The sequence below is a fragment of the Heteronotia binoei genome, chromosome 11, assembly GCF_032191835.1.
Source record: "Heteronotia binoei isolate CCM8104 ecotype False Entrance Well chromosome 11, APGP_CSIRO_Hbin_v1, whole genome shotgun sequence".
NCBI classification, from domain to species: domain Eukaryota; kingdom Metazoa; phylum Chordata; class Lepidosauria; order Squamata; family Gekkonidae; genus Heteronotia; species Heteronotia binoei.
Genome location: NC_083233.1, coordinates 77,671,107 through 77,684,710, shown reverse-complemented (window position 1 = coordinate 77,684,710; position 13,604 = coordinate 77,671,107). Strand labels below are relative to the sequence as shown.

General features: G+C 48.4%; 1 protein-coding gene across 1 annotated transcript; it reads right to left on the bottom strand.

Annotated features, from left to right (window-relative positions):
• Window positions 1-644: 644 nt before the first annotated feature.
• GPN3 (GPN-loop GTPase 3) lies at window positions 645-12,385 on the bottom strand. The gene is made up of 8 exons (XM_060250372.1): window positions 12,223-12,385; window positions 10,898-11,006; window positions 10,058-10,225; window positions 8,704-8,828; window positions 7,728-7,843; window positions 5,478-5,574; window positions 4,394-4,522; window positions 645-904 (listed from the first exon to the last, which is right to left on the bottom strand). Exons 1-8 carry the CDS (start codon window positions 12,268-12,270, stop codon window positions 842-844), a joined length of 855 nt encoding a protein of 284 aa, XP_060106355.1. The 5' UTR covers window positions 12,271-12,385; the 3' UTR covers window positions 645-841.
• Between the last annotated feature and the right edge of the window lie 1,219 nt (window positions 12,386-13,604).

Genomic DNA, 13,604 nt, shown 5'->3' with positions numbered 1-13,604 from the left:
CCAGTTTGGTGTAGTGGTTAAGTGTGTAGACTCTTATCTGGGAGAACCGGGTTTGATTTCCCACTCCTCCACCTGCAGCTGCTGGAATGGCCTTGGGTCAGCCAGAGCTCTGGCAGAGGTTATCCTTGAAAGGGCAGCTGCTGTGAGAGCCCTCTCAGCCCCACCCCCTCACAGGGTGTCTGTTGTGGGGGGAGAAGACATAGGAGATTGTAAGCCACTCTGAGTCTCTGATTCAGAGAGAAGGGCGGGGTATAAATCTGCAGTCGTCTTCTTCTTCTGATCTGGGGTTTTCCACTAAGAGTCACTAGGAGACTCCAGCGTGGCAGAATATTTTGTTTCCTCACACGTCTGGAAATCCTTGTTACCTCTCCCCGTAATGCGTAAGAGTTCACCACAGAAACTCAGTGTTGAGGCGACAGTCACCCTGCCCAAGACCAGAGGTAACGCTTCCACATTTACTCGCTGAGGGGGCTAAGCTCACTTTCCAACGGAAGGTATGCAGCGGCAAGGCTGAACGAGCATTACACTAAGAACACACAAATCCAGCAGCACCTTCGAGACTGACAAAATTTGTGGCAGGGTGTGAGCGATACAGCGATACGGGGGGGGGGGGAGTCCTTTTCTTAAGGCAGCCAACTACCAAAAACGACACAAATAATTTATTCATCCCCCTTTAAAGATGAGAAAACCGCATGTGAAGTTGCAGCTGTACACTTATATACATAACGAGCTTCCTGGGGGAAAGCCCCCCCCCCACAGCCCGGTGCGATTCCAAGGTCTGTTTTAAAGTCCGAGATGCAGGAAACATGACGAGAGCCTCGCTAAAACCAGCCAGGAGTCTTCATTCGTCCTCTCTGTCTTGAAAGAATTCATCATAAGCAGAAGGTTTGTCTTCCTCCGTTTCCTGGAGGGGGGGAGAGAATCGACACAAATGTTTTAACACTTTTGAGTTTTCGCCAAGTTTGCTCAGTTGTCTAATACGCACCCCAGCTCTGGCTATGACAATTATGATCCGGGGTGGCCAAACTGTAGATCAGGAGCCACATGTGGCTCTTTCACACATATTGTGTGGCTCCTGAAGCCCCCCCACCATCCTGTTGGCCCTTTTGGAGAAGGTGTCTCTCTTTAATTCACTTCTCCAAGCCAAGCCAGCCAGCAGCTTGGGGAATGCATATAAAGTTAAAGTTGCTTTCTTTCTACCTCTCCCTCCCTCCTCCATCTATTTTCCTTCTTTCCTTCCTTCCTCAGCAGCTCTCAAACATCTGACATTCACGTCTTGCAGCTCTCAAACAGCTGACATTTATTCTGCGTGGATCTTAACATTAAATAAGTTTGGCCACCCCTGCTATATACGTAGGATTGCTGTCAGATGGCCATCTAGCCCCTGTTGGAAAACCTCGAAGGAAGGAGAGCCCACCGCCTCCCGAGTTGGAAGTGACCACCCAGGATCATCTAATCCAACCCCCTGCACAATGCAGGAAACTCACAAATACCTCCCCCTAAATTCACAGGATCTTCATTGCTGTCAGATGGCCATCTAGCCTCTGTTTAGAAACCTCCAAGGAAGGAGAGCCCACCGCCTCCGGAGTTGGAAGGGACCCCCCAGAGTCATCTAGTCCAACCCCCTGCACAAGGCAGGAAACTCACAAACCCCTCCCCCTAAATTCACAGGATCCTCATTGCTGTCAGAGGGCCATCTAGCCTCTGTTGAAAAACCTCCAAGGAAGGAGAGCCCACCACCTCCGGAGTTGGAAGTGACCGCCCAGGATCATCTAGTCCAACCCCCTGCACAATGCAGGAAACTCACAAATACCTCCCCCTAAATTCACAGGATCTTCATTGCAGTCAGATGGCCATCTGGCCTCTGTTTATAAACCTCCAAGGAAGGAGAGCCCACCACCTCCCGAGGAGAAAGCCTGTTCCACTGAGAAACCACTCTGATGGTCAGGAAGTTCTTCCTAATATTGAGCCAGAAACCCTTTTGATTTCATTTCAATCCATTGGTTCTGGTCCTACCTTCCGGGGCCACAGAAAACAATTCCACCCCATCCTCTATAGGACAGCCCTTCAAGTACTTGAAGATGGTGATCCTATCACCTCTCAGCCGCCTCCTCTCCACGCTAAACATGCCCAGCTCCTTCCACCTTTCCTCATAGGACTTGGTAGGTAGGTAGGTAGGGGTAGGTGTTTGTGGGTTTCCTGCACTGTGCAGGTAGTTGGACTAGATGACCCTGGAGGTCCCTTCCAACTCCAGGATTCTACCCCTCACCAGCTTCGTCGCCCTCCTCTGGGCCCATTCCAGGGAGCTGCTTCTCTTGTCAGCGATGGACTGGAATTGGGATAATGGGCTTAAATTTGCAGGAGGAAAGATACTGGCTGATATTACGCAAGATAATCGCAGTAAGAGCAGTTCAGCAGTAGAATCAGCTGCTTTGGGAGGGCTGAGCTCCCCTCACTGGCAGTCTTCGAGCAGCTGCTGGATGATCACTTGTCAGGAGTGCCCTAGGCCAGGGGTGTCAAACACGCAGCCTGGGGGCTGAATCGCCCTCCCCCCCCCCCCCGGAGGGCTCCTATCAGGCCCCCAAGCAACTGTCTGTCATCCGCTTCCTGCTCCTTCTCTCTTGGTTCATTCTGCCTCACAGCTTGGTTTGCCAGGCTTGCTCAATTGCACAGCAGAGCTACAGAGCAAAGCCTCTATTTTCTCCATTGGCTGAGGCTCCTCCCTTGGGAAGGAAGGGGAGGAGGCAAAGCTTGCTTTGCCAGGCTCTCTCAGTCGCACAGCAGAGCTATTCTTCCTTCTGTTAGCTGAAGCTCCTCCCCCTCCTGATCTCCTGGGGAAAAAAGGAAAGAACCAGAGCTTCCTTTGCCCAGTTCCCTGGATCCCGTGGGAGAGATACAAAGAAAGCACCTTTAAGACCTATGAGTGCTAATGTTTTAAGCATGTTTTATTTTTTTAAGGTTTTATTTTAAAAAAATCTTCAATTGTGTTTGTGTCCTTTATAAAGTTTATCTCTCTGCTACCTAATCTTAAATAGGGACACACATGGCCCGGCCCGAGATCTGAGATAAATATCAGATCTGGCCCTCGTAACAAATAAGTTTGACACCCCTGCCCTAGGCTGATCCTGCGTTGAGCAAAAGGTTGGACTAGATGGCCTCTATGCCCCCTTCCATGATTCTATTTAATGAATTGCAGAAGGAGCCACAGAGCGGAGGAGCGCACCCTCCTGGGGCTGACTCTCTTTCCCTCTTAATCATGCTGCTGGACACTATTTCCCCTTTCAGCATAATCAACGCACACCTTTGCTTTGTTTGCTTGATTTGTACCCGGGCCTTCCTTCCCAACCTGGAACGTAAAGCAGCTTGCGTTCTTTCCCCACCCTCCATTTTTATCCTCACAACCAGCCAGTTTGGTGTAGTGGTTAAGTGTGTGGACTCTTATCTGGGAGAACCGGGTTTGATTCCCCACTCCTCCACTTGCACCTGCTGGCATGGCCTTGGGTCAGCCATAGCCCTGGCAGAGGTTGTCCTTGAAAGGGCAGCTGCTGTAAGAGCTCTCTTAGCCCCACCCACCTCACAGGGTGTCTGTTGTGGGGGAGGAAGGTAAAGGAGATTGTGAACCGCTCTGAGACTCTTCGGAGTGGAGGGCGGGATATAAATCCAATATCTTCTTCTTCTTCTTTTTTTTGCAGCAGGGACTCATTTGCATATTAAGCCACACCCCGCCCCCGATGTAGCCAATCCTCTTGGAGCTTACGGTAGGCCCTGTATGAAGAGCCCTGTAAGCTCTTGGAGGATTGGCTACGTCAGGGGGTGGGGCCTAATATGCAAAGGAGTGCCTGCTGCAAAAAAAAGCCCTGCTCACCACCACTCTGTGAGGGAGGTTAGGCTGAGAGTTTGTGGCTGGCCTCAGATGACCCAGCGAGCTTCCAGGGGCGGAGTGGGGGATTCAGTGAAATCAGAACCCATCACCGTTTTGGATGGCTTGATCCCTGGTCACTTTTGGGGAGTACAATCCTACAAATTCACCAGGCAAGGAAATATCACAAATTACAGGGCTTTTTTTGTAGCAGGAGCTCCTTTGCATATTAGGCCACACACCAATCCTCCAAGAGCTTACAGGGCTCTTAGTGCAGGGCCTCCTATTAAGCTGCAGGAGGATGGGCTACATCAGGGGGGTGCGGCCTAATACGCGAAGGACTTCCTGCTACAAAAAAAAAAAAGCCCTGACAAATTCCATTTTGTCAACATCACAAATGAGCCTTTAACCTCGTTAAAAAAACAAAAAACAAAACTGCGCTCTTTTCTCGTGTTACTTTTCAAGGGCGGTTTAACCTCAGCCGAGAAAGCCCGGTTTTATTATTATCTGCGTCCAAGGTCTTTGGCTCATTACCTTTGGCTCTTTGAACTCGAGGTCCTCCCCGTACTGGATAGCGAAGTCGATGTGCTGCAGGACGATGTTGACGCTCTCCTCGTCAGAGCGGTCGAACGGCAGGAAGCGGACCATGCTGTAGTCGTCGATCTGAAAGGGAACCGCCGGGTTTTCAGACAGCAGCGGTGGGCAGAAGCAGCGACCGTTTCGGTTTTTGAAAAGCACGTCGTTTCAGCGCTCACAGGTCGCTTTGAGGAGAAAGGAACGCTGGTGCCACCCACTTCCATCGACAGAATGCTCAGACAGATAGTTGTCTAACTGCCAGTGTAGCGCATTACACCTTTCCTGGATCCCGGGAAGTGTTTTTAGAAATGGGTGGGACCAGGGCTGGAATTCTAGCAGGAGCTCATTTGCATATTAAGCCACACACCCCTGATGTAGCGCAAAGGAGCTCTTGCTAGAATTCCACCCCTGGGTGGGACCACATGGAGCATTCCCCAGCAGTACGAAGAGCTCTGAAAGCTCCAGGAGGATTGGCTACATCAGGGGGTGTGGCCTAATATGCAAAGGAGTTCCTGCTATTAAAAAAGCCCCTGGAATTCACTTATATAAGACAAGCTTAGATGGCTTTAGGAAACAATGAGACACGATCACGAAGGATACAGCCATCAACAACGATCAGCCACCAGTTCTGTATGAAACATCCATGCTCAGAGGCAGTCTACCACCAAGAACCACATGTTGGTTGGCAAGCAAAAAGGAAAGGCCTGACTCAAGTGGCTTCCCAGAGGGCATTTGGCTTGTTGCCACCCTTGGAAACAGGATGCTGGGCCAAGAAGGCTTCCATGTGACCGAGCAGAGCTGCTCTCGGGAGACATCTTTCCGTTCTCCCAGCCCCTTCCCCTCCCTTCCTGTGCATGGGTGAGCGGCCCGTATTGCCTTCAGCACCCACGAGAGACTATCCTGGCTGTGGAAACTAGTGAGCAACCGGGAAAGGTGGGGGAAGAGTTGAGCCATCCAACGTGGACCATCAGCCACCCCTGACAGCTGCGCATTCCATGCTGAATCCAAAAACTCGGAAAAATGCAAGCGGGCACAAACGTACCAGCCCGCAGATGGCCTTTGTCAGCTTCTTGAACTTGTTGCTTTGGAGCAAACCCGTCGAATCTTCCAGCATCGAATACATATCAGGGTCCAGGTACCTGGAAGACGAACCATGAAAAAGCAGTTGTATCGCAATAACGCTGTAACCCAATCCAATCAAAATACCTTTATTGGCATAAAAAAAAGACACAAAATAGAACATATTTCTCAGGAGGGAAAAAATACAAGATCTGCCGATAGACATCAAATGGGAGAATTTGTCATTTGCTCCCTGATTAACAGCCAAAAAGTATCCTGCCACTGAATTTGTGATATGAGGGCATCGACTGGATAATTAAAAAAAAAAAAGACGAAGTTTGCATCTGGTAATTCAGGATGGTTGGGCAGAACAGGTCTCATTATACGGTCTTGCACTTCCTCATGAAAGTCGCAGCAGAGAAAGGTATGGGCTGCTGATTCAAGGTACTTCCCTTTGCAGGGGCAGAATCTTTCATGGTGAGAAGTTGTAACCCAAGGGCCTTGTGCTATGGCAAGGAATGGTTTAACTCTTCCATTTCAACGACGGCGACAACGACGTGTCTTTTCTTTACACACTGCCTAAGATGAGGCAAGACACGGCTGGTTGTTTCAAGTCCAGATGCAAAAACTGCTACAAACCAGAGCAGCAGCATCCACCCACCCTGGACATTTTGCCAGGGGTGGAATTCTAGCAGGAGCTCCTTTGCATATTAAGCCACACCCCTCTGATGTAGCCAATCCTCTAAGAGCTTAGAGGGCTCTTAGTACAGGCCCTACTGTACGCTCCAGGAGGATTGGCTACATCAGGGGGTGTGGCCTAACGTGATCCGCCTTGAGCCCGTTTACGGGAAAAGGCGGAATATAAGCCTACTAAATAGATAAATAAAAATAAATATGCAAAGGAGCTCCTGCTAGAATTCCACCCCTGCATTTTGTTCAGTTTAATTCCAAGGTCTGGAGTGGGGAGAGGGCCGAGGCTCAGTGGAATACATTTTGCAGGCAGATGGCCCAAGTTTCAGCTCCTAGCATCTCTGGGGATGGGAGTGCAAAGAGCAGAGGGAAGGGGGGAAGGACCTCTACCTGAGGCCCTGGAGAGCACCTGCCAGCAAGAGCAGAAAGACCTGATCTAGGTCAACCAAGAGTTGCTGTAATGCAGCTTCTGGGATTCAGTTCATTGGCAATTGTCACCTCCTCCAGGTAATGGAATGAATGAAAAACTGTGAATGAACCTCAAAAAGGATATTATAGCATTGGAAAAAGTGCAGAAAAGGGCAACTAGAATGATTAAAGGGTTGGAACACTTTCCCTATGCAGAAAGGTTAAAACGCTTGGGGCTCCTTAGCTTGGAGAAACGTCAACTGCGGGATGACATGATAAAGGTTTACAAGACTATGCATGGGATGGAGAAGGTAGAGAAAGAAGTACTTTTCTTTTCTCACAATACAAGAACTCATGGGCATTCAATGAAATTGCTGAGCAGTTGGGTTAAAACGGATAAAAGGAAGTACTTCTTCACCCAAAGGGTGATTAACATGTGGAATTCACTGCCACGGGAGGTAGCGGCGGCTACAAGCATAGCCAGCTTCAAGAGGGGATTGGATAAAAATATGGAGCAGGGGTCCATCGGTGGCTATTAGCCACAGTAGGTGTGTATATATGTGTGTGTGTGTGTGTGTATACATACACACATATATTGGCCACTGTGTAACACAGAGTGTTGGACTGGATGGGCCACTGGCCTCATCCAACATGGCTTCTCTTATGTTCTTATGTGACACAGAGTGTTGGACTGGATGGGCCATTAGCCTGATCCAACATGGCTTCTCTTATGTTCTTATGTGAGCAGAGGTTCTGAAATAATAGCGTGGCCGGAAGAAAACATCATAGCCGAAACATGCTAATTGGTAGCCCAGGAAGCGTCTCGGCTTTGTGCTTTAGCCACGTCCCGCTTTCACTTTTGTCTTTTACGTATCAGAAGCATCATGTGCAGCTGGGACAAGATTTTCCCTTGTATATTTCATCATAGCTGTTCCTCCTCATGAGCAAATTCATTGACCCGGTCCTCCTAGATTAGAGACCTCCTGCTCTTAGCCACCACACCACACTGTCCCCAAACAAGAAAGGCCTTGCAGAAACAGGACAAGACAGAACTGGTGGAGGCAGAGACTCAGGATTTGCTTGGGTCTCGTCCCAGAGGTGCCGAGCGGAGGAGCCCGCGGTTCTGAAAACTTACTTTTCGATTTCTGCTTTGGCTTTCTTGCTCAGCAAGTCCATCTTGGTCATGATGCTGACTTGGGGAATTTCCAAAGACACCATCGCACTGAGGGCTGCCATAACACCGGAGATAAACTGGCAGAGAGCGACACAAAGGAAGAGAGATGTCAGAAGAAGACCGCAGATTTATACCCTGCCCTTCTCTCTAAATCAGAGACTCGGAGCGGCTTACAATTTCCTTTATCTTCTTCCCCCGCAACAGACACCCTGTGAGGTGGGTGGGGCTGAGAGGTTTCTCACAGCAGCTGCCCTTTCAGGGAGAACTCCTATGAGAGCTATGGCTGACCCATGACCATTCCAGCAGCTGCAAGTGGAAGAGTGGGGAAGCAAACCCGGTTCTCCCAGATAAGAGTCCGTGCGCTTCACCACTGTGCCAAACTGCCTCTTCCGGGAGGGCTCTTCAAAAGAAGCACCCAACTGGCCACTCCCACTACCCCATAAAGGTACAGGCCCCAAACTCAAGGGCTCTTTGGAAGTTAGGAAGAGAAGGAGGCTCTGCCATTAAACGAGGTCAGATCAGGACAGCAGTCATCTGCAGGTGGCAGATTCAGGGGAAATAACAGGTCAAGTCTTTAATTTATTCTATAATTGAATGAATTAATTAATTAATACCGCTGCCCTACCCCAAGAATGGGCTCAGGGCAGCTTACAAGCTAAAACCGTCAAACAATAAAAGCAATAAAAGAGTGAAGAGCAATGGATAAATAATAACAACAAATCATGCCTCAAACTTTAAGAGAGAGGCTGCATTTCAATTCCGCACAAAAACACCTGCTTTCCCACAAGATAGTGTGTGTGTGTGCGTGTGTGTGTGTGTGTGTGTGTGTGTGTATATATATATATATATATATATATATATATATATATATATATATTAAAAAAGACATGAAGAGCATGAACTGCAAAACATTTCTTTAGGGATAACTGTAAGATACCTTAAAGGACTCCACCATAAATTGAGAATCGACAAGAAAAACTCCACAGACGCGGAATTCCCACTGTTGAAGCTGCTCCACCAGCTGTTTCATCACTGGCAAGTGAGTGTACAGCTCAATCTGACCTGTGGGACAGACCCAAATTTAAATACACCTGAACAAAGAGACAGATACAAAGAAAGAATGCCCACATCCGAATCCAGCACTCTGACAACATCACACTGGCTCTTGAGTCTGGTATTTGCACAGTTGAATGTGACAGCAGGTAACCGAAGCCCCCAAGTATGCAAGGCCCCAGTTCGGCTCAGGACTGCAATGTGGGGGGGAGGGGGGAGGAGGGGAATTCAGCCTCCCCCTGACCTGTTGTCATGATCCTGGGCCTAGTGAGGCCTACAGGCTCCAGAGAAGCCTGCCTAGGAGTTACTAAAGAAAGCCTGCATTTCCCAAGATCCCTTCTGTCTCTCTGAATGGGTGGCAAGGTTTTGGAGGGAAACTAGCCCGGAGGGGAGTGGGACTGGGAAGAGAGCATAAAAAGGGCCAAGTATAGACAGGGTGTGTTCTTTCCTGGAGAGGCCGCAGGCAGGGAGGTTCTCTGTCTAGAGAGGTTGCAGACAGAAAAGGAGTGCTCTCTGGAACAGGCAGTAGGAAAATCCCTCACCCAAGGGAGATGGTAAGTTTTAATATTAGAGTAGAGACTGTATAACTAAACGTGTCAGGACTTTTGTTTATTTGCACCAACCTTTACTGTTTCGTATTCACTATAGCACTAAATCTTCATCACCCACGTATTGTTTTTAGAGCACTAGTAATAAACTTATGTCGTTATACTGCCTGGGTTCTCACGTCTCCTTGGTCACAGTTCAGAGGTATTTATTAATAAGGAAGACAAGGGTGGTTAGGTGCTCTGGGCCCTCCCAAGCAGACCCTGACCAGAATGGTGCCAGCCAGTAGAAGGCCCTGCTTTGTGACATCTGTGCTAAAGGTAATGTCTAGTTTGGGCTCAGGGGCTTCTGAAGCACAACCAAAGGCTGAGTCCCCCCACTCCAGCAGACTTTGGCATATGTGCTAGAGAACTCAGAGGCATGCAATGAGAAATTTCCCCCTCCCTTTATGCTTCCTGCAATGTGCACAGAACTAGAGGGGGGGGGGTTCTCTCAAGCTGAACCAGGGATATCCCAGGGCCAATAGCAGACAGGAAAAGATTTATGGTCACTGCTGATTATTGCATCTGGAGGACTCTTGAGACAAAATCACAGAAAGAAAGACGGACGAAAGTGCGTCCCGAAGGTCACGTCTCTCTCTCGTTCAGAGTTATGAATGAACTTTTTAAAAGGGAAAACTTCTTGGGTTTTACCTGGGCAATCAAAAAGTATGTAATCGTCTTCCACGTGGCCGAGACATTCTTCCAGCCAGTCAAAGTTATTCGCAAAGTATTCCATGCAGAAAACCAAGCCACCGTTGGGCCCAAACCTCAGAGAATCGTCTTCCATGACATCATCCACTTCTATTAACTCTCGGATGTCTGAAAGGAAGAGGGCACTGTTACACTGGAGAGCTGAAGAACGAAGCCACTGCCCTGGGTGGATCAGACCTAAATTAATTTGATCTTAAAATCTCCAACAGTGATCCGGAAAGCGGGACGCGAAGGCAGCAGCCCTCTTCTCATGTTCCTCCCCGGCATTTGGTATTGATAGCTATACTGTCCTTGAACATGAAGGATCTAGCCGCCCTGAGCCTGCTTCGGCGGGGAGGGCGGGATATAAATAAAACTTATTATTATTATTATTATTATTTTACAATCACTTCGTTGAATGCAAAGTCCTAGAAAGAACCTATTCCTTGGACGGACCTCTTCCTCTCCCAGTTTTTCCCAGGACTTCCAGTTGTAATGGCAAATGATGTCTCTTATACTTAAAGCCCTTCTGCTACATCATTTTGACTCTCTATGGTAGGTCTCTACTATCTGTATTTTGCTAATGAGGAAGAGAAGCCAAGTGGAGTTGTGGAGGAGATGAGGTTTGAACCTGAGACTTGCTGGCTCATGCCTCAGCCTCCTAGCCATCCCAATGCAATGATTCCCTCTAGGTAGACAGCAGCAGAGAGTCTCAGGAGGGCTTTCTACAAGTTAGATACAGGCTCTGAAACCTTCACTAGCCATATCTTCATGTGCTGTCTGCCAAAGCTGTGAACATACCTGCCATGACATTGTAGTCAAAATGTTCTGCTGCCGGATCCAGATTAACTACCTGAACAGAGCGCTTCAGCACTTCGCAGTGCTGGACCACGGTGTGGCAGTAAGTGCTCTGGAAGAAAGAATGCAACACATGCATGGAATAGCAAAAGCCATGAGACATCAGCAATCAGACGGCTATGGGGAGGGAGAAGCTAAGTCAGCTGAGCCTTCGCTCCACTCAGTAATGATCTGTTATTTCTATTATGTAGCATAACACTGAATAGTTTGTGTGCTCTGCTTTGGTCCCTACAGAAGGGTATGTCATCACCTCAAAAAAGCCACTGATCAAAAGAGCCTTGGCCTGTGAGCAAAGTGTCCAAAGAAGCATTTCTCAAGAGGTGTCTTTGGCACCCAGAGGCTATGCATGGCCTCTTCTGCAGTGGCCCCCTTCCCGTGGAGTTCCTGTCCTAAAAAGCAGGACGAAGTTTGTGTCCAGTGGCACTTTTAAGACCAACAAGGTTTTATTTACGGTATCAGCTTTTGTGTGCAAGCACACTTCATCAGATAGCAGGTATTCAGCGGGTGCAAAACATATCCATGTGTCTGAGGTAGTTCTTCCCACCCCGCCTTCTGTTTATTTCTGCTGCAACCAGAATAGCTGGGCCACCATCTGGAGTTTCTCGCGTGCAGGGAGTCTGACTCAGCCAACAGAAAAAACGCTTCATGGATTTGCTTCCTTAGATCAGGGGTGGCTAAAACGTGGCTTTTTCGCACATACTGTATGGCTCTCGAAGCCCTCACCACCCCAATGGCCAACAGCTCAGAGAATGCATTTAAAGTTGCTTTCTTTCCACCTGTCCTTCCCTATCCATTTGCCTGCCTCTTTCGTGGCTCTCAAACATCTGATGTTTATTCAGTTAGCTCTTACGTTAAGCAACGTTAGAACAAAGTAGGGATCAAGTTGCCCCTTTAAGACCAACAAAGTTTTATTCAGAATGTAAGCTTTCGTATGCATGCATACTTCTTCAGACAAAAGGATAGGGTGCAGTGGGCTGAACTACATGTAATTGGTGGGTTCACTGATACAAAGTTAGGATCCAATGGCAAAATAGTGTAATAAGCTGGAAGACCATTTGGTCTAGATAACAATAAAAGGTAATAAAAGCAGCTTTGGCCACCCCTGCTTAGATCATTTATATCCCGCAGAGACAGCTGGCCGTACAAGAAGTCCCGCTGGCAGGAGAGCCACGTGCAATGCCCCCCTCCCCGACCGCCACGACCTCCTAGCTCAGCCCAGGACTGCCCAACTCTCCCCGCACAAAACGACCCTCTTGCCCCGGGCTCACCTTCCCGCTCCCCGCCGGCCCCATCACCAGCTGGGCGAAGCGGGGCATGGTAAGAGCGCGTTTTTGCCCCTGTCCAGCCCTGGGAAACAGCGAGTGCCACTAGTTTGGCCCAGGGACCTTTCCGTAGTGCAGGCCGCCTTTGGTCCTCTCATTCCCTCTCCTCTCTATGGTTTTGTCTCTCGTTCGACCGTTTACTTCACTTCCGCCAAGATGGCAAGCTCCAGGGTTCAAACCGCGAACCCGATCCTGGCTCTTTTTTCCCCCTCCTTATTCAGACGTAATAAAAGTTTTGCGGGACTTTAAAGTGTGAACAGATTGTTTGCAGCAGAAACTCGAGAGCCCGCAATATTTTTTTTTTTTACTGTTCTTTGCGCACGGGCAGGAGGACTGCAGCTGGCTTGCCCGCTTCCCCTCGGGGCACAAGTGACTTTTATGGGACGCCAAAGCGTTTGCAAGTCGGTTTCATGCAGGGAATTTTCATTTGCCTTTGCAGTACTGATACTTGAGTTCCTCAATATTTGAACTGATGCATGCACACAAAAGCTTGTTGCCCGGAATTAAACTTTGTCGGACTTTAAGGTGCCCCCCTGGACTCAAACTTTGTTCTGTTGCTTCAGATCAACCCGGGGACCCACCTTGGATATAAAAACGTAATACGTTCTTCTACGTTTACTGAGGCAGTCTCGTGGCGCAGAGTGGCAAAGCTGCAGTACTGCAGTTCAAGCGCTCTGCTCACAACCTGAGTTCGATCCCAGCAGAAGCTTGGTTCAGGTAGCCGGCTCAAGGTTGACTCAGCCTTCCATCCTTCTGAGGTCGGTAAAAGGAGTCCTCAGCTTGCTGGGGGGAAAGCGTAGATGACTGGGGGAGGCAATGGCAAACCACCCCGTAAAAAGTCTGCCGCGAAAACGTCATGATGCGACGTCACCCCAGAGTCGGAAACGACTGGTGCTTGCACAGGGGACTACTTTTACCTTTAAAAAAAATGTTTACTGAGAACTTTTATACCCCGCCTTACACTAATAAGGGCACCCACAGTAATTTTTATTCAATACATAGAACACTAAAAACGTTTAAAACTGGAGCTTTAAAAACCACATGGGAACGATAATCAGGAAAGAAACCCTATTGGATTGTATAAAACTAAACAATTGAGAATGCCCACAATTAAAAGAGCCATCATAATAAACGCTTGGATTTTTATAAAACAAAATGAGAATGTCCGCAGTTAAGATTCATAATAAGCAAATGCTTAGATTTTATAAAACCGAAAACGAGAATATCCATGATTAAATCAGCCACACGTTTTCCAACAGGTACTTGTTAGCACTTTCGACTAGGAGGGGACGAACTGTCAATCATTTCAGCTTTGACGGTGGCCGAGA

What these genes read in the sequence shown, in the direction of transcription:
- GPN3 (XM_060250372.1), bottom strand. Translation starts at nt 12,270, where the DNA reads ATGCCCCGCTTCGCCCAGCTGGTGATGGGGCCGGCGGGGAGCGGGAAG. An exon ending in CATACTTTTTGATTGCCCAG is followed by an intron (nt 8,829 to 10,057) that starts GTAAAACCCAAG and finishes TCTGTCCCACAG; the next exon opens with GTCAGATTGAGCTGTACACT. An exon ending in TTATGGTGGAGTCCTTTAAG is followed by an intron (nt 7,844 to 8,703) that starts GTATCTTACAGT and finishes GCTCTCTGCCAG; the next exon opens with TTTATCTCCGGTGTTATGGC.